This window comes from Strongylocentrotus purpuratus, unplaced genomic scaffold (assembly GCF_000002235.5).
Source record: "Strongylocentrotus purpuratus isolate Spur 01 unplaced genomic scaffold, Spur_5.0 spur5_scaffold_15, whole genome shotgun sequence".
In the NCBI taxonomy this organism is placed as follows: Eukaryota; Metazoa; Echinodermata; class Echinoidea; order Camarodonta; family Strongylocentrotidae; genus Strongylocentrotus; species Strongylocentrotus purpuratus.
The window spans coordinates 16,363,955-16,383,065 of record NW_022145600.1 but is presented as its reverse complement, the minus strand read 5'-3'; the positions used below and the strand labels follow the sequence as shown (position 1 = coordinate 16,383,065).

The window sequence follows — 19,111 nt, the reverse complement described above, 5'->3', positions numbered from 1 at the left end:
AACACTGATCCTTAATTTAGTAGTCCGTGGACAAACTGAAATCATGGCAGATAACGGTGTCCCCGAATCATGTTTCGAAAACCTTCCGAAGTTGGTTGAAGATTTGGATGATTATCTTGAGGCTTACCAGGCCTATGCTGAATTTTCAGGGCTCAAAGTGAACATTTACAAGGACTGGGCCAGGATCATATTTGAGGATCATGTCGTCAGCCATTTCACTTCGAAGTTTCCAAGTGATGAAATTATTCGTGTGCTGGCAGTCGGTAGCGGTGATGGTTCGTTTGCTATATCATATCTTTTTCCCCTTTTAAATATTGCACTGTCTTGTAACACATCGTTCGATTTGCCTACAAGCTGTTATCTCACTAATGTTGCAATATTTGTAAAGAAAGATGAACACAGAAAACCAAATTGTGATATCATAAAATAGGTTATTATGCGTCGTACGTGGAATAAAAAGTCTTTATGTGTGCAGGATTTGAGCACCCAGTGAATAGTCGCGTAGACTATTCATTTCTTTCATACACATAGATGTGCGTCATACAATACAGTCAATACTCAACAATACATACATACAATACAATACAGTCGCGATTTGGTTTGGTATAATTTATGACCATTCCAAATACAAGTTCGCTCGTCTTATTTGTAAGTGAAGCACAGTGAAAAAGAGTTGACCTTTGTTACTCCATAGATGAATGGGCGGCCTAATAGCAATAGATGGATAGTGGTAATTCCACCAGGGGAGGCGATTTCTTTTCATGACCGGGGGGGGGGGGGGGGTGGGGGCAAATGCGAGTGATCAGTGGCGTAATGAGCAAAATCATTTGGGGGGGGGGAGAAGAAAAACAATCCTTATCACCACTACTCTTATGTTATGCATGTCCCTCGGAACGTTTTTCAAAGTGGGGGGGGGGGGGGGCGAGAGTATAAATAACCAGGTAGAGCTTGGCGAGCGAAGCGATCGGAACGTAAATTTGCGTGGGGTCTAGGGGCAAAGCCCCGCCGGTTGTCAAGAGGCGGAGCCCCCGGAAGCTCAGGGGTTTTATGCATTTAATTACGGTCAGATGAGCATATTTTGATACCTCATTTTTGACACTGGCAGGTCACTATTCTTTCTTTCTTTCTTTCTATATCTCTTTAAAATACTTTTTCAAAAACAGTGAGGGGCGGGGGGGGGGGGGGCGGGGCTCCCCGAGCCCCGCCGATCTGCGGGCCCTGACATGTAGGCTTCTAAATAAGCATACTTTTTCCTGACTGTAAATTTGTTTTACACCTTTCAACTGTTCTGGGGGGACGATCCCCCCTAAAGAAGTTGAGAGGGGACGTGTCCCCCCGTCCCCCGGGATCGCCGCCCCTGGTTTCCACAATATCTCATTTTATAAACATGTTGACAAATGATTACAGAAAACATGTACACACATTATAGGTACCCATTAATCAGAAAATTGCCCTTCAGTTTAACTTGAGAGATATAGTGGCGGAGCATATGGAAAATCAGAGCTTGTTGTGGATAGGCTTCTTAAACTACAAAAGGTAGGTTTATAAAATACAAAGACACGCTAAAACAGGGAAAGGGTAATTAACAGGGATACATGCATGAACCGAAACTCACAACTACAAAAGCTTATTGAAACAATTATATGAGTAGAATATGTACATAGTTGGCATGGCCATACCGTTAATTACCCATTGTAATCAACACAAATAGGCCTACTGCTTGGAGACAATATTGTCAGGAATCAGGAATGACAATACGTATTCAGATAATGACATTTCAATTTTCTTCTGAATACATGAACACATACAAACCTGTTGATCACATAATCGAGAGAATTCCAGAACTTGGGACCCGTATAGGCATGGATTTTGAGCAAAGCGTATTCTCGTGCCAGGAAGGTGACAGAAAAGCGCCTGTCGGATAGGATAGTCATGCGTGAACTTGATTTCCTTTCTTAAACAAATATGATAGTGCCTGGGGAAGTTCGTCGTTATTCAGCTGAAACATTGGTTAAAGGGATTGGGTAACTTTGTCTCAGATTCTGAAACAAAATCCTGGATTCAGCCCATGCTGCAATGATAATTATAAACCTTTAGGTCAATCAGGAACCTCATGATTTTTTCAAGCCGATCGCCTGTCTGATTATCAAGATATTTATGATTGAAAATCGAAATCAAATTTATGTTTGGCAATCGGTTTTTATAACACTACAGTCTATTAGAGAAAACAAGTATGATTAAACCGGTAACTCAAAGATTTTTCCTGTTTTTGAGGCACTTCGTGATCATTTTAAATACACCATATCACAGTCTCTGATAACACGTAGGGCCATGCATCTCAGATTCAACGTTGCCTTTAATGCCTATAGAATGTAGACACAATAATAAAAGGCTGCAGACCAAATTTGTTGCGGGTATGTAGTTATTATGTGCACAGACGGCTCCAACTACATGGAAACGGTGTTCACCTTTTTTCTCCTATAGTGTGGATCCCCAATTCAAATTTTATGCTTTGAAAACGATGGCACCGACTGAATTTATATTAAATGTCCCCAAAGTGCCCGGATTGTATGTTTTAGTAGCCCATCACTGTTTTTATGCATTTCAGAACAAATATTTTGGCTGAAAATGTTCGTTTTGTGTTGCGAACCCACTATGAACAATACAATACAATATTGTATGGTATATATCCACAGAAGACCAAGCTAGGGGCCCTGAAGTTCCCCCTAAAAGGTCTAAATGATCAGCTACTCTAGACAGTCAAGAGGACTGCTTTAAATGATTTTCGGAGGTGATAGGACCACAGTAAATCTCCCTTTTTTCAGTATCAAAAGACAATAATGCATCGTAGGTATAAGGCTTTGATAGCCAAATATGTCTCAGGTACACCAATTATAGGGCCAAAATTTATCATAATTATGTAACACAAGTGCATAAAACTATAGTTAACTGATTATATTTCCCTCCTAATACACTTTTATGTCATAGTTCGTGCAACCAATATTAAATAATTTGTTGGCACATAAGGGAGCTCCGGGAGTCCTGAAGCCAAAGCCATCTATAATAATAATTATAGAGTATTTTTAATGCGCCAGCTCCACATGAATAATGTCTCCGAGGCGCATGGAGAAGAAAAGATATAAGTACACAAAAATACACAAAAAATAAACACAAAAATGAACATGACAATGTGAAAGTAAAACTAAATCTACTGAAAAGCCGCTTTGAACAAATGAGTTTTGAGGGCATGTTTAAAGCAATCTACACTTGAAATATAACGAATATGTTGTGGCAATTGATTCCATAGGTAAGGTCCAGCGTGTGCAAATGACCGATCCCCCCATGATTTCTTAGTTTTCGGAACAACAAGCAATTGAGAATCGGAAGATCTTAAGCGTCTGAGAGGATTATAAAGCATTAACAAATTAATATTGTACTCTGGGGCAGATCCATGTATACAGTGAAAAACAAGCAATAATAATTTAAATACAATACGAGATTCAACAGGTAACCAATGTAGTGAAGACAAAACAGGAGTAATGTGAGAAGTACGTCTGGTAGGGGTAACAATACGGGCTGCTGAATTTTGTAATTTTTGTAACCGTGAAAGTTGAGATTGTGGCAGCTGAAAAAAAAAGTGCATTACCAAAGTCCAGTCGAGACGATATGAGGGCATGAACTATTTTTTCTGTGGCCGAGTGGGTTAAATACTTGCGAATAATGCCTAAATTACACAGAGCTTGGTCAACCCACTTCGAGTTGGAAACAATATGGCGACTATACTGCTTTGTTGAGCAAGCACTAAACAAAAGAATATACTCCATGTTGTGATCGAATGAAATCAAGATGGCCAAACTATGTGTATAGATGGCTTTGCATGGCTGAAGCTATTTATCAGGGCTCAGCAGAAAATGCGTGAGAATTCGAGTATTTTTCTGACTATTTAAAAAAAAATTATTTTATCTTTATTTGTTATCTTTAAGAATCTTATCGAAATTGTTAATCTTTCTCTTCAGGTAAAGTGGATAGCTGCATGCTAGAACAACTTGTGGCAAGGTACCCCCGTATCCACTACACGGTGGTCGAACCCGCCAAAGAACCACTGGAAGAATTCAAAGCCCTCATCAATGACAACCGACCCAAGTTCGACGGTGTGGAGTTTGAATGGCGAAACGAGACCTTTGACGACTTTCAAAAGTTGGAGGAAGAGAAAGAGAGATCGAGGGGTGTGGATAAAGAAAGATTTCATCTTATCCACGCTGTTCATTCACTCTACTATGTCAATGACCTACAGCAGGCACAGTCCTATCTGAGGGACAGGCTTGTCAAGCATGGAGCTCTCCTAGTTATTCTTCTTTCAGGTATAAATTAAAGTCTGTAGCCAATTCTAGTCATTTGTAATAAATGAGTATTGGAAAGGTCATTGAGCGAAACATTACTAAGTTGGACATTGCCCAAAGTCGATTGGACACAACCTTTCCTTATGTTGAGCGCCATCTTCTTACCCAGTATTTTTAAAATGTTTATTATTGTTAATATTGAGGGGTTGAAGTCCACTATGTTCTGAGGTTATTATTGAGGAAATCAAGTAACCTAATGTAATCATATTTTCAGGATGGGACATTAATTTTATCAGGTGTGTGAAGGATGTAGACGGATTCAACACTGTCCAGAGAACCGAAAGGTGCCCCCTGAGAAATTATGCTTTTAGAGGGAATCATATTCTGAGGTTACAAAATTGCCCAGTCAAGGGGAGAAGGGATTCTGCTATATACTCTTCAATAAGACAAAATGGAGTCAAAGCAATATCTATTTATGTCCGTGAAAATATTCAATCGGCGACATCTTCTTCCTATGTATTCTTGCAGAAGAAGCCGGTATCTATCGCGTATGGGATCGATACCCCAAACTGTGCGAAGGAAGCCCCGCCACCAACCTCTGCTCCGCCCATCTCCGCGAGATTTACGCCCGATCCGACACGCCCTATAAATTCCACCACCAATCATGGCCCTCTGATATCTCCCAGTGCTTTGACCCCGCCTCTATCAAGGGCGGCAGAATGCTCGATTTCATAACTCACGTGAGGAATTTCCGCCAATCAGCGCCCGAGGAATTGAAGAAGAGTGTCGTAGCTTTCTTGAGGGGATTAAATCAAAGCGATAGAGAGGATAAGATGAGTACTGGAGGATACCAGCGAGACTGGGACTCCATGGTAATGATTAAATAATGACGGATAATAATCACAGTTCAATTAATATAGTGTAAACAGTACAAAAAGTTCTAGGAGGGGAGAGGGCTTCGGGCTTAAGCAGTACGCACCCCCCCCCCCGTACAAAAAAAAATCACATGTTACCTCACATTCATTCGATTTCCAATAATTACCTAGATATTAATCATGCCTAAACTTAGGTCTCTGGTTGTAACTCGGGTAAAGAAATATTATTGCAAGGAAAGGGATCATTACTGTACAATGTATTCATGATTATTCTTGTAATGTCATAATGAGTGCCGGCTTGGCTTGTTTATTCTTATATATCTACACTCAGCAAAGAAAACAAAATGGGGAGGGGCACTCTTCATTGTTCAAACTTTGTATATAAACCTTCAGTTAAGTATAATAAGACATCATTTTGTTATATCAAATTAAAGAAAAATTAATACTCTACCAACAAAAAGATCAAGTTTTGAACTGTCACGCTTGGTTGGGCACATTCGTTAGAATGTCTGATTAAGAAAATTGCAAAAATAGAGCAAGTCTTTGAAACATTCTTGTTTAATAATGAAAACAAAGAATGCGAAAAAATGAGGAGGATTGAGTTCTTGGTGTCAACTGTAGTCTCATGACATCATGGTTTTGTCAAGCACGGTAAGATATCTCCTTTTTACCCAGATTTTGGACGAGCCATATAGGATACATGCAATGCTCATTAACATTTAAATGGCCAGATGCATCATTAAATTCCATCAGAGAGTCATTTGTTATTAATTGGCCATGCTCACTCATGCATGGTATGAAACTAATTGCATATCATCTTATAGGTACAATATCCCATTTGCAGGCCAAAACATGATTAATTTATGAATTTGTGTACACATGAAAGATAATAGTATATCAAAAACCTATTTTAGAATCTTAACTACCGGTAGTATAAATTGTGTCCACTTTTTTGTTTTTCTGAGTGTATATATTCATATCGGCTTTGTCAGCTTTTTCTTACCTTTCTTACAACTCATTTGTTCTTTAAATCTTTATATTGTGCTCGTCAGTCACAGTCAAGATATGTATAATATTAAATAAATTTTCTATTTTATCGTGGATTATGCGATGCAATTAAAGAAGGGTTTAGCGGTTGTACTTTTTTTAACAGGGTGCCACATATCCTTTTAACAGATACGATGGCATTGGTTATGAAACGTATTAAAGGATGCTCACATATCTATGGAATTTTATTAAAGAGATGAAAAGGAGAAAGTAAAAGTTTTCTTAAATGGAAATGCATTTTCGACCTGAATGACAAGAGTTGGGAAACATATTGTTCCATTGGATTTAATTGTACCATTGATGTGGGCTTACGATGGTTTCAGTTTAAGGTTTTGCAACGTATATGATATACGAATTAGTTACTGTTTAAAATTAATATAGTCCCAAGAAAAAATGTACATTTTGTAATGAACAGAGTGAAACAGTTATTGTACGCATGTTAAACATATTTGGGATAGGTTGGAACACTGGATATATACTGGAACCGGAAATAGAATAATATTTTCACTACAAGATCATTATTTGGTTTAAGAGGTTCAAATAATTATGCAATGAATCGTATACTGATTGTGGTGCGACAGATGGTGTATACTTGCAAAATAAAGAAAACATTGCCCGACTTTGATAATATTAGAGCATGAAAAATGAAAAGCATAGGCTATTGCAGATTCGAATTCGAAGAAAATGGTTTCAATTCAGGAATTTGTTTATATATAAAGATGTATTTTTTTTTTTTTTAAATATTTTTTTAAACAATTTTTAAAAGATCATTAGCAGTGGTCACAACAAAGTAATTGTATATAGCCCAATAATGAAACGATTATAAGTGTCTGTTGTATTGTTTTTGTTCATGAATATCAGAAATATATTATTGAAAATATCTATGTCTTCTGTTAACTCGACAGTTCAACAAAATATTTGTATCTTGAGAAGTCAATTTTATTCATGTTATGAATATCAGAAATATATTATTGAAAATATCTATGTCTTCTGTTAACTCGACAGTTCAACAAAATATTTGTATCTTGAGAAGTCAATTTTATTCATGTTATGAATATAAATTACATTGAATATATGTTTGTTAATTTTTTTGTAAATGAAAATCAATAAAATCCCTGTGGAGGGGAAAAGTATGGGGAAAAAAAAGACTTCGTGTTACAGATTCTGTATACTTCGGGGCATTCCATGATTAACGGGAAAATGCATGGTCATTTTGGCTATGGCTATGTAAAAGGACATTGTTATTTCATCTTATCAGAACGATAACCCATCCATTGTCATCATCATCATCATCATCATCATCATCATCCTTCTCTTACTTCTCCTCCTCCTCCTCATCATCATCATCATCCTTCTCCTCCTCCTCATCATCCTCATCATCATCATCCTCCTCCTCCTTCTCCTCCTCCTCCTCCTCCTCCTCCTCCTCCTCCTCCTCCTCCAGCTCATCATCATCATCATCATAATCCTCCTCCTCCTCCTCTTCCTCCTCCTCATCATCATAATCCTCCTCCTCCTCCTCCTAATCATCCTTCTCCTCCTCATCATCATCCTCATAATCATCATCATCATCCTCCTCCTCTTTCTCCTCCTCCTCATCATCATCCTTCTATTCCTTCTCCTCATCATCATCCACATTGTTATTATAATCACCATCATGACTAGCAAAAACACCAATGGATCTAGCGTAATAGGGTGAAGCCGGCGTACCAACCCCTCCCCACGCCCTACCCCAAATTTGAATATTGAAGGCCCACATGGCCGAGGGGCAAACCATACACCTTTCAGAAACTTTCTCTGAGGTAATGATTAAATATGAACTACGCTCAACCAAAACCCCATTTGGAAAGTTTCCACTCCTGTTTATCAATTTTTGGATACTCAATAACCATCACTATCCTCAACTTCGGTCAAATGCCCTTTTTCCTTATTGTTATGAATTTCGTGTAGATGAGCGTGATTTGATTAACAGAGACAAAATAATGCCAAACAACGTTTATGAATTGTTATACATGTAATTTATTTTGCTAGTTTTTATAGCGATCCAATTATTGATTGTGTTGGTAGTCCTAAATACAAACGTCACTATAATGTTCATTCGTTTTACACAAACATGATATCCTGCAAAGTACACACAAACATGAATGAACTACCTTTTAACCCCCGAAAAGCTGTAGACCTGTAATGGTATGTGAACAATATATCGAGCTATTCATGGACTAGCCTATTTTAAGGTTACTGTTACGTGTATAATCAAATTACTTAATATCCCAAAAGCTCCAAACTATAAACTCATGATAGTTTAATTGTACCATGTAAGATGTATCTCTATCTTGCTTTAATTAAAAGAGCGCATTGTCATTTTTATCCATGATTCCATAGTGCCAATGCTTTCGCATTATTTTTCTTATTGTGATAATAATTGTTATTATTATAAATTATGCGTCTATCTGCGTACTTAATCTGAAATCTACTCTCATTTCATGAAGGGGTTATTTCACAGCATCCATGTATTTCTCAAGTTACATGGGATTTGAAGGCTTTGAAGGCTTTTTCTATTTCTTGATCAATCAATTAGGCTCTCGGGATTTGAAGAAGTAGATCGGGGGCACCGTGGGGGTCACCAATCTTATTCCTTGCTGCTGAGTTCATGATGATATCACGGAGTTCTCTCGTTGAATAATTCGGGTTGACCCCAAGGTGAACGGCTGCAACTCCTATTAAAAAAAATGAAGAATAAAAAAATAAAAAAGAGGTAATACTCAGTTGTGGTCATAGAGGGAAGCTTGGGGCTGAAGCACCCCCTCAAGGAAAAATATTTTAACCCCCCCCCAATTTTATTCTCTTCTAGAACCACACCTGTTAATGCCCAATGTTACCGCCACCTCATGACGTCTGCTTGTTATTTATAATATGTTGTGGCTGTATTCATAATATGGTCACAAACGACCGTGCACCTCTCCGCGTTTGCTGTACGACGGATTTCATAGCGTCGGACGCACGGGTCTGCACGTTTTTTGAAGGCACCAGAACACGCAATCGTCTGCAGGTTTTTCGGCGTGTCCAATAGTCTCTGCGTGTGGCTCTCGGCCCCACCCCCCCCCCCCCCCCCACTCCGAGAACGGACGGACCCCATGCGTGTTGCCAAAATGTCCTTTTCGTAACAAAAGAAAAAGGTCGAGCCGTATTGACTTTACACACCGGACTTTCGCTGAAAAGGGGGGGGGGGGGTCGGTTGGAACACGCATATGCGTACCCTAAATAACACTGAGTGGGGGGGGGGCGGGGTGTGGCTACGTTTTTTGATTAACGTACTTGGCGGGTATATCAGATGTAACTTCTTTGCAAGCCTCGCAAAGGCTTCTTGCGATCATCGTGCGGTTTATTTAATTGCGGTGATATAAGCGGCCGCATGGATCTGTATGACATTACACCGCATTTTCAAGGCACCTGCACGGGGGTTATTAGTTCACTTCAAGGGTTCTTGCAGTTAAGGGAAGTATGTTTTTGAGGAGGGTGAAAGGCGCCCTCGAAGGATCGTAAGAAGGACGTGCGAATCGTAGAGTTGGCCTACCACCCGACTTGCAGCTACGGACACGCACGATCAAAAAGACGTAAGGCGGGTTGTGACCACTAGCATTAGTTTGACCACTTTACCTGCAACATGGGGCGTAGCCATGCTGGTGCCGCTGATTGACCGATAGAGATCATCTCCAAGCCACGATGCTGCTGTGATGTAACGACCAGGAGCAAAGAGGTCGACACACCCACCCCAGTTAGAAAAGTATGCACGTGCGTCGTCGATTTCAGAAGCACCGACAGTGAGGGCCTGGTGGAAAGTGAGAACAAGAATGAAACTTTCATATTGAGCTATATGCCATTTAAAATTCATGTCATCATGGTCATGCCGACTGGTAAAAAAAACAGGAGAACTTTACAATAAAGTAACCAGCCTATATGAGGCGTATTGAGAAAAGGACCACCCCTTGTTAATTTTTTTTAATTTTTTTAAATCTACTTTTCGGTCCGCAAACCACACAGCCTCAAATGAGTTCGCGTTAGATCATTGACCTTCAACATCCTTCTTCAAAACTTCGTTCTACATGATGTAGTTAAAACAAAGCGAGAATAAAACAGGAAGAGAAACAAATATAGGGAGAGGGGACACAGATAGTTGAGAGAGCAAGAGAGAGAGGTAGAGAGAGAGAGAGAGAGAGAGAGAGATGTTGGCGTGAGAGAAAGAGAGGGAGAGTAAATTGATATTCATTTAATATTGACGATGTATCATTTACTTACCAAAGAAAGGTAACACTATTCATGTTTGCCGTGTTCATTTGCACGTTGATATACAATGAATAAATAATGTTTTTTAGGGAAAATGTACTTGTACATCCCTTTTAAATATCTTCCATCAATAATTTGATATTATATGAAGAATGTGAGGTCAATATTCAAACATGAAACAAAAGTCATACCTCACGTGACCTCGCTGGCGATCGTCGGCAGGCTTCGTAGTCGCTGTTGCCAGCCGCTACGACCACAAGTACCCCAGACGCGTCGAGATTTGTCAAGACTTCATCTTCAGCATAAGATCCACTACCTCCGAGAGACATAGATACGATAGCTGGACGCTCACCATTCTCTGCTACCCAATCCATGCCTATATAATTAACCAATTAGTATTTAAGCTTTACACGTATATCGATAGAGTATTATTGTCGAGGGGTTGAGGGGTGGGGGAGGGAGGAGGGGGCTAAATGAGCCCCTCCAAAAGAAATTTCGAGGTACATGCATAAATGAATGCAAGAGCCCCAAGCCCCCCGCCCCCACAATATATATTACATATAGGCCTATAATATGTTTAATACAAAATAATTATATTATTCTTTTAGAACCGCTCCTGGGCATGAAACAAAGTGATTTCTTCATGTTAAACTTTTATTCAGTTAGATTAAAAACAAAGATGAGTAACACAATTTGATAACAATGATATTGGTAAGCAAATTTATACCAAGGAGATTAAATTCACTGTATGATATTGTTTATAATATGGGAGCGTAATTAAAAGTCATAAATAAACAAAAAAATGTGTTGATTTACGGAGGCAAACAAACATAATTTAAGCGTATATATCTGTAATATTAGACAACGAACACTAAAAAGTTCAATATTGTATAAGTACACACATAGTAGTGTGCAGCCGAGGTTGAGCTTCATGACAGGTACCATACCCCATCCTGCCCACCAACCTAACCACCCCCCCCCCCCTTCGTTGAGCGTGATTTTGACCATGGACCTATGGACAGTCCAATGTGTACATTGTTTACGGTTAACAACCTATTGGCAACAATTTTGGCATATCTAATCGCGATTTATCTGTCGTGTTGTTTAAAGTACACGGATCATAGTTATGGACGGTTAAAATGTGAAACAAATTTCTCAGGTTCATTTCATGAATGGATTCATTTCGTTCATTCATTCTTTTGTATATTAACAGGCTCAAATCTGTCCACCTTTTATGGAGACATGCAAATGTTCTCACACGATGTCGAAATTATACTAAAGAGTCGAAATTCCTGCATCTGATAGTTTAATGTATGTTTTTGCACAGGGAGGTGAACCGTAAATATCGCGGGAGGGACTTGTTTTCCGAAGATTCATAATTCTTAAACACAAATTATTCCGAAAATGAAAAAGGGTTCATGATTCCGAAAATTGATTGTGTTATTCCGAAGGTTCGAAAGTTCTTTATTCAGAAGGAAAAAAAGGCACAGTGTTTTACGTCCTTTCATGAACTTCAGAATTATGAATATACATGTTCATGTATTTCATTTTCGGAATTACGGACCCTTAATTGTGCATTATGAGTTATGAACCTTCGGAATAACCAGCCTTCGGAATTGTGAACTTTCGGGAAACGACATGTAAGTAATTAATATCGCACCTGCCATAACGCCACCCTTAGATCCGGACCCTGAGCATCCGAGCACCCGAACAGAGTGAACATGGGCCTTGGGCGCCACCCCGTATACCTTGCCGCCGATCGTACTTGCGCAGTGTGTGCCATGCCCCTGACAATCCCCGTCAGCACCCTATATATGAGAAGATAGGCAGAAAGAAGATCAAGTTATTAAGGAAGTAAAGGAAAGAGTGATAGAGGGACGGGAAGAGAGGGGGAGCAGTGGGGAAGAGGAGAAGGAGGGGAGAGAAAATAGAGCGAGGGGTGCCACACAGACAGAATAGAGACAGACAGACAGAGGGAGGGAAAGGGAAAGACAGACAGACAAAGAAAGAAGGAGAGGACGAGGGGCGGATCAGGGAGGCAGATAGAGAGAGAGAGAGAGAGAGAGAGAGAGAGAGAGAGAGAGAGAGAGAGAGCGGGGGGGGGGGTTGACAGTCAAAGATAAAAGAAAGCGATCGCGAGAGGGGTGGTGTCCTCTCAACTTGAGGAGGGCTAAGGTAGCTTTGCTGCGCATGATCGGGGGTATTTTGGGTCCTTACACAATTCGGATGATTGATTTGGTTATATTTTTTCTTTCGGTTTGAATCACGAATTCGTTCTAGCCTTGTCAAGGTATGAAACTATTCGACAACGATATAGGCGAGAACACTTATTTTTCTGTATTAGTCCTATATGGAGCCGATCGACTACTATTAATATCATGACTTAATTCATTCCCTTTCCATGGCTCTTCCTCAGCTACACCATGCATGCACTATCTTCTATTTTGAACTCTGACCTGCCATGACTCCTCCCTTCGATCCCGAACCTTCGCATCCTAGCACCCGTACGGAGAACAGCTTGGCCTTAGGGGCTACACCGTACGCCTTTCCCCCAATGGTGCTGGCGCAATGAGTGCCGTGTCCTCGGCAGTCTCCGTCCGCCCCCTATGATGACGAAGGTTGTGATGGGGTACAAGATTTTCTCAAGATATTCCCATTTTATTTGACTGTTTTCTTCCAATAAAATTGTCCTATTTTTATTTCGTTCTGAATACTCTCCCCCTATCTTGTTAGAGTAATTTTATAGCTAATTATATGTTGGTAATGTATACAAGAATAATCTCCCTTCCCAACCAAACATTTGGAAAGTTTCCTATTGGAACGATGTTTAAAGGACTGGTCGCAATTGTCATAATTATCGTTACCCTGTGTTGTAGTAGTAGTATATATTGGGCAAATATATATATTGGGCAATTGGGCAAAAAGAAAATACATTTTCGGTTTAACTTAATAAAATTTGGAGTGGACTTTAAGAGATTATTATTATTATTATATATATATATATATATATATATATATATAAAGCTTGGACTTACGATGGCGTACTGCATGGCGTCGTAAGCAATGAAAGCCCTGTCTTCGAACTCTTCATGCGTGGTCCTGATACCAGTGTCAAGGACATAGACGTTCACTCCAGCTCCACCATCACCTACAAAAAAAGAACAATCATTAAGGGCATGAGGGAAAAACAATGATTGAGAAGAGGACAAAGACATGTAATGACAGGCTTTAACTGTACCTTAGTCGTTGTAAGAAGAGATAATATTAAACCAGTTACAACTGGTTGAAGAAAAAAAAATGTGTTAGCTGTTCAAACGTATTATGATACGGAGAAATATACAGCACAAACAAATCTTGAATGAAAAACATTATTACAAAAATGTATTGCATTTACCAATTGTTTCTGAGTGCGTGTTTGTAGTTTAATTATTTTGCCATTTATGTTTTATCTTACGCATAAGGACGAGAAACTGTTATATTACATATTTTTAAATATTTGTATGATAAATAATCGGGATGCGGAATGTATCTATCTGTTGTAAAAAAAATATGATTACAAATAATATTTGAACCCTGTGGAAGGGTATGACAAGCAAGGATGTGACAGGATCTAGGAAGGACAAGCAGCATAACCACAGTTATTATGAACAAATATAACCAGTGCAGTAAGATTCTAACGCCTAGCCTATCTAAAGTAGAATAAAGAACGCCGGATCGAATAACTACTTCACCTCTATACGATAAGGCGAAGGAGAATGATAATAAGATGGTGAATAAACAATACGGATAAGTAAAACAAAGAAATCAGGCACTTGCTTATTTTGATGAGTGAAAATGAATATGTTTTTTAAATTTTTTGTTTAAATTTTAAATTTTAAATTTATTTTTTAATGAGCTTATAATTTTCCTCTTGATGCTACTAGTGATCAGTTCTACTTACCGACTGGCATGTACGAGTCATCTAGAGGTAGGTCCCTCTGATCAAGCCTGTCTAAACCCCATGTAGTAGTATCTGCGTATACCAAACTATCCTGCTCAACATAACGCACTGCTTCATGGGAGCGTACCTAGTACATGGAGATTTTATTTTAAAAAAGATCAATTGTATCTTTTGTGTTTGGTCTCATTTAATCTTTAAATTCAGCGTCCAATATGATACTTCTACATCGAGGAAACAAAGGGGTTGGAAAATATGCGTGTTTAACAATTTCACATAAATTGCAGTATTATATTTCGGTAATTTTCTAAAGTCATCATTTTATTTCGGTAGATTTTCAGATGGGGAAACGGGACAATGTCGGGGTCAAGGTATTGACAAATATTTTATATGATCCGCTGTTGAAATTCGTGTTCTCACCCAAGCGTGTCTTTGTATCTCTCTCACACCCCACCCCAACCCCCCCCCTCTCTCTCTCCCTGTCTTTCTATATATCTCTTTATCTCAGATTATGTCTGGTCTGCCTGTCGGTCTTCTGATGCGAATGTCTAGATATTCTCTGTATGTCTCTTTTTTATGAGTATATATTTCATTTGTTGTATGTTCAGCATATTTTCAAAAATATATACATGTAATTTCTTCATTTTATCAGTTTCTCTACAGGAAACACAGCAATGTATATAGGTTCCTTGAAAGATATGAGCATTAATTTGCATATAGACCATTAACACATTTTGTGATGCATTAAATGTGAAATTGTAAAAGATTTACTCGGGGGCTAACCACGATTAGCTTGTTATTATTTATTAGTTTCCAGTTGCCAAATAGTATGTAGGTATATTTTTATATTGTATTGACTATAAATGAATGTACATGTTAGTGATTTGGTAATAAATTCAAACTCAACTCAATAATGCAGAGGAATTGAGCAGTTTGTTTGACTCTCGACTCAATCTCTTTCTCCCTCTTTCTACTGATCTTACCTCCTTTTTCTAGAGCCTTTGTAATCATTCATTTTCCCTTTTTGTATCTTTCTTTCTTTTTGCCTTCTTCTATTTTCCTCAATTTTTTCCTCTCTTTTATTCCCCCCCCCCCGAAAAAAACCTATAATTTCTTAGCTACATATTTTTTCTATTTATTGATTTTCTAAGCATACTTTGTTTATGTTATATTGTAAAACAGCATCTGAGAAACTAACACTTCAACAAGCTCTGCTTCTAGTTAGTTCCTCTTTATCGTGCTTTTAAAAAAATTATATTTGTGGTTGCATTGCACATTTTTGTTATAATTATTCATTGTATTATGTTTTGCATGAGAAATAAAAATAATTTTGAATCACAGTCACTTACCAGTCGGAGGGCCCTGGCGGGAAGGTTCGCGACGAACGCGTTGATGAGCTTACGAAGTCTCTTTCTTACGATCAAGGTTTCGCCCTGGGTCCTAGCAGTACGGATCAGGGAATCTGAGATAGCATCCTGGTCCACGTCATTCTATGGAAATAGAGGTTTCAATTCTAAGAGTTTATTTGCATTCAATATGCATAGTTTAATAACACAGTTGTCATAGTGAATATTAATATTTATATTAAGAAATCCTTTTCACAACATTGATCCAGAGCGAAAGCTCAGAAACATTTCAGGAAAGAAATAAAGAGATAATCTTGAGAAAAATATACTACATGGCACAACGATATGTTCAATAAAAAATATATAATATGTTTATATATCTTACATACCTGTAATAAATAACTTCAATACGCAGCATCATTTCAATATTCGACCTAATTTTTTCTACAAGCATGACAGGTGCATTTTGTAAAGATGTGACAGAAAATTACACGAAGCTTTTAAATGGTATATAGAATAGATTGTTGAACCAACCGAGACTCTTCTAAAACCTTCAGCACAGCCTTATCACAAAACTTGTTAAACGACATCATGCAAAGAATAATTTAAAAACTTGTTAACCAACTTTAAGCAAAACCGAATATCAAAACCTGTTAACCTACCTAAATTTGTTTTTATTTAAAACTTATTGTCCAATTACCTTAAGCACAAACCTGTTAACCGACCATACAATTATGTTCATCTTAAAACTTATTGACCAACTTTAAGTAGATCTCATCTTAAAAACGACAAGCAGACCTTAAGCAAAGGTTCACCTACAAACCTATCAACTTACCTTAAGTAAAACCTCGTCTTAACAGACCATAATCACATTTTCATCTACAAACCTATTGAATAACCCTAAGCAAAACCTCATCTTTAAACCGGTGAACAGACCTTAAGCAAAGGTTCGTCTATGAACCTGCTGACTAACCTTTAGTACGACAATATAGTCCCCTTTGATGGCATCTTCTGATTTGTAGAGGGGTGCAAGTCGAGCCCTTCCTGCTACCATCTGGAGGGTGACTACTAAGATGACGAAGACCAATATCTGCTGCATCATGATGTGCTTCTGATGGAGAACAATAAACAATTATACATGTCATATGTAAACGGGCTGAAATGTATCAAAATTATCATTATCATTCTTCATCTTTCTTCTTCTTCTTCTTCTTCTTCTTCTTCTTCTTTTTCTTCTTTTTCTTCTTCTTCTTCTTCTTCTTCTTCTTCTTCTTCTTCTTCTTCTTCTTCTTCTTCTTCTTCTTCTTCTTCTCCTTCTCCTTCTTCTTCTTTTTATTAGCATTACTGTTATTATTATTATACCTTTCCGTTAGAGTTAGATCTAAAAAAGTCAATTAAATGAAATATTTCTTTTTAAAAAGGAATCGCTTACCACAAGACAAGATTCGAATTATGAAGAATGGTGATCAGTGCAACACTGTAGAAATATCTGAGTTTGGTATAAGATGTTATGCAGGCGTTACGGAACGTTGGTTGTTTGTTTCTTATCGCGGGCTTGAACCTTCATTATTTACTAAGGGATTTGCTGCATATAATCACGCCCAATTAATTGTACGACTGAGCAGTTCTAATTTTGTTCTCAAAATGGGCGGAACCTGCTGGTGATACGAAAAATAGGGGCGCCGACCTTTTGGCTATTCTTGCCTTCATATGGGATGCTCTCAGGTGAAAGGTCGGGAAGGGAGGAATAATCTATAAGGAAAAGGATGAGGAGAAAGAAAAAAACATACTGACGGAGACCATTTCTACTGCAATATATTTACTCTATCTTAATTGTTAAACGATTCAGACATGAACAAGTAATAGAAAAATATAGAGTGAATTCAGAGAACTCTGAAAACATGTAAACGCGTTTGAAATAAATAAAAAACGATATAAAATCATATAGAAAAGAAGAAAGAAAAAATAAATAGGAAAGATTGATAAAGATGAACATAAACTGAGTCCATCTGTCTGTCTATTTATCTATCTACCTATCTATATAATTGTTGTGAATCTTTTATTTTGTATAAACTTTTATTTATTTATTTATTTATTCATTCATTCGTTCGTTTAATTTTCATGAAAAAACAACGACAAACGTTTAGATCGAGACTCAGTAAAGAAAGAAAATTCGTAACTACATAGGCCTATGTAGGAACTATGTAGGCCTGCATTGCATAATGAGGGGAGGGCATATAAAACCCTTAGTGCCCAACATGCCGAAACATCGGTTTCAGTGTATTAGAAAGATTATCTATCAGCTGATCAGCTGATCTTTGAACAGTGACCACGAGAGAATTAAGATAAAAAACAGGAGTAATGATATCAATTAGTCCTACTTCTCAGTGCGTAATTATCAAACCCATGAATAGGTCCAGACTCCACCTTTATTTTCATTCAACTGAAACAATTAAAATGATAACTAAATTGTGTTTCATTTGTTTACATTATACCATTTTTGTGATTACCAATTGTTAATGTGAAAAATAAATCACGTTTGTTTAGCAGTTATGGTTGGGATATTTTGGTAGGAGAATGCTTAGATCGTATTATCAAAATGAGCATGATGGGATAGGACTACCCTGCTACTACGCAGGCTTATCATAAACATCCCAATTCAATAGGTCGTAATTATACAGGAAAAGATATTTCCATTCCATTTCATTTCATATTCATTGTGATAAAATTTCGCGTTAATAAATGAAAGAGAGAATATCATAGATCTATGCTTAGAAATAAACTAAGAACAGTATAAAAGGAACGGCATAAACCGTTTTTTGTGGAAAAAGAGATTTAACATGCAATAAAAAAAATACATGAATAGAAAAAGAGAAAAGAAAATTAAGACACTCCGAAAATCATTAAGTCAGGAAAATTGCAAATTTGGATCTTTAAAACATATGGTTCATAAGTGAGAATAGAAGTGATTATTTAAATTTGATTGCCCATTTCTATGATGTAATGTATCAAAATACATGTAGTATACAGATTCAGTGTACAGATTGTGGCAACTTTTAAACGTGAACTCCCTTGTTTGTACTTGTAAAGTTATCATCAAAACATTAAAAGCAACCTTCGTTTACATGTTTACTGTAAACATTATAGTTCCACTACAGGGTTAGTTATCTAGCCTATATAAGCAGCTCTATTAGAACTATAATCATTAGCTCTAATTACATTTATACTATAGAATAAGTTTGTGAAGTGCTGTGCATGGTCTAGTGGATAAGTTGCCCGGAC

The 19,111-nt window shown here is 37.8% G+C and overlaps 2 protein-coding genes across 4 annotated transcripts; one reads left to right on the top strand and one right to left on the bottom strand.

Annotated features, from left to right (window-relative positions):
• Positions 1-5,334, top strand: LOC100891796 (histamine N-methyltransferase). Its single transcript, XM_003729963.3, has 3 exons — positions 1-275; positions 4,017-4,361; positions 4,869-5,334. The coding sequence occupies exons 1-3, from the start codon at positions 44-46 to the stop codon at positions 5,225-5,227; spliced, it is 936 nt and encodes a 311-aa protein (XP_003730011.2). The 5' UTR covers positions 1-43; the 3' UTR covers positions 5,228-5,334.
• Positions 5,335-8,261: 2,927 nt separating this feature from the next.
• Positions 8,262-17,346, bottom strand: LOC585917 (aqualysin-1). 3 transcript variants are annotated; one of them, XM_030985677.1, is made up of 9 exons: positions 17,262-17,346; positions 16,803-16,940; positions 15,833-15,973; positions 14,487-14,613; positions 13,582-13,694; positions 13,003-13,150; positions 10,738-10,922; positions 9,920-10,091; positions 8,262-8,979 (listed from the first exon to the last, which is right to left on the bottom strand). In XM_030985677.1, the coding sequence occupies exons 2-9, from the start codon at positions 16,929-16,931 to the stop codon at positions 8,837-8,839; spliced, it is 1,158 nt and encodes a 385-aa protein (XP_030841537.1). In that variant the 5' UTR covers positions 16,932-16,940; positions 17,262-17,346; the 3' UTR covers positions 8,262-8,836. The 3 variants fall into 3 exon arrangements, with proteins under 3 accessions (XP_030841537.1, XP_030841535.1, XP_030841536.1); XM_030985675.1 differs by lacking the exon at positions 13,003-13,150 and adding an exon at positions 12,207-12,354 and having other exon boundaries at positions 17,262-17,345; XM_030985676.1 differs by lacking the exon at positions 13,003-13,150 and adding an exon at positions 12,207-12,354 and having other exon boundaries at positions 16,803-16,937; positions 17,262-17,340.
• Between the last annotated feature and the right edge of the window lie 1,765 nt (positions 17,347-19,111).

Excerpts from the sequence above, each read along its gene's own strand:
- LOC100891796 (XM_003729963.3), top strand. The coding sequence starts at position 44 with ATGGCAGATAACGGTGTCCCCGAATCATGTTTCGAAAACCTTCCGAAG. Across the intron at positions 276-4,016 it reads GGCAGTCGGTAGCGGTGATG|GTAAAGTGGATAGCTGCATG; the intron begins GTTCGTTTGCTA and ends CTTTCTCTTCAG. Across the intron at positions 4,362-4,868 it reads CCTAGTTATTCTTCTTTCAG|AAGAAGCCGGTATCTATCGC; the intron begins GTATAAATTAAA and ends GTATTCTTGCAG.
- LOC585917 (XM_030985677.1), bottom strand. The coding sequence starts at position 16,931 with ATGATGCAGCAGATATTGGTCTTCGTCATCTTAGTAGTCACCCTCCAG. Across the intron at positions 13,151-13,581 it reads ACGCCATGCAGTACGCCATC|GGGGCGGACGGAGACTGCCG; the intron begins GTAAGTCCAAGC and ends TCGTCATCATAG. Across the intron at positions 8,980-9,919 it reads GGCTACGCCCCATGTTGCAG|GAGTTGCAGCCGTTCACCTT; the intron begins GTAAAGTGGTCA and ends TTTTTTTAATAG.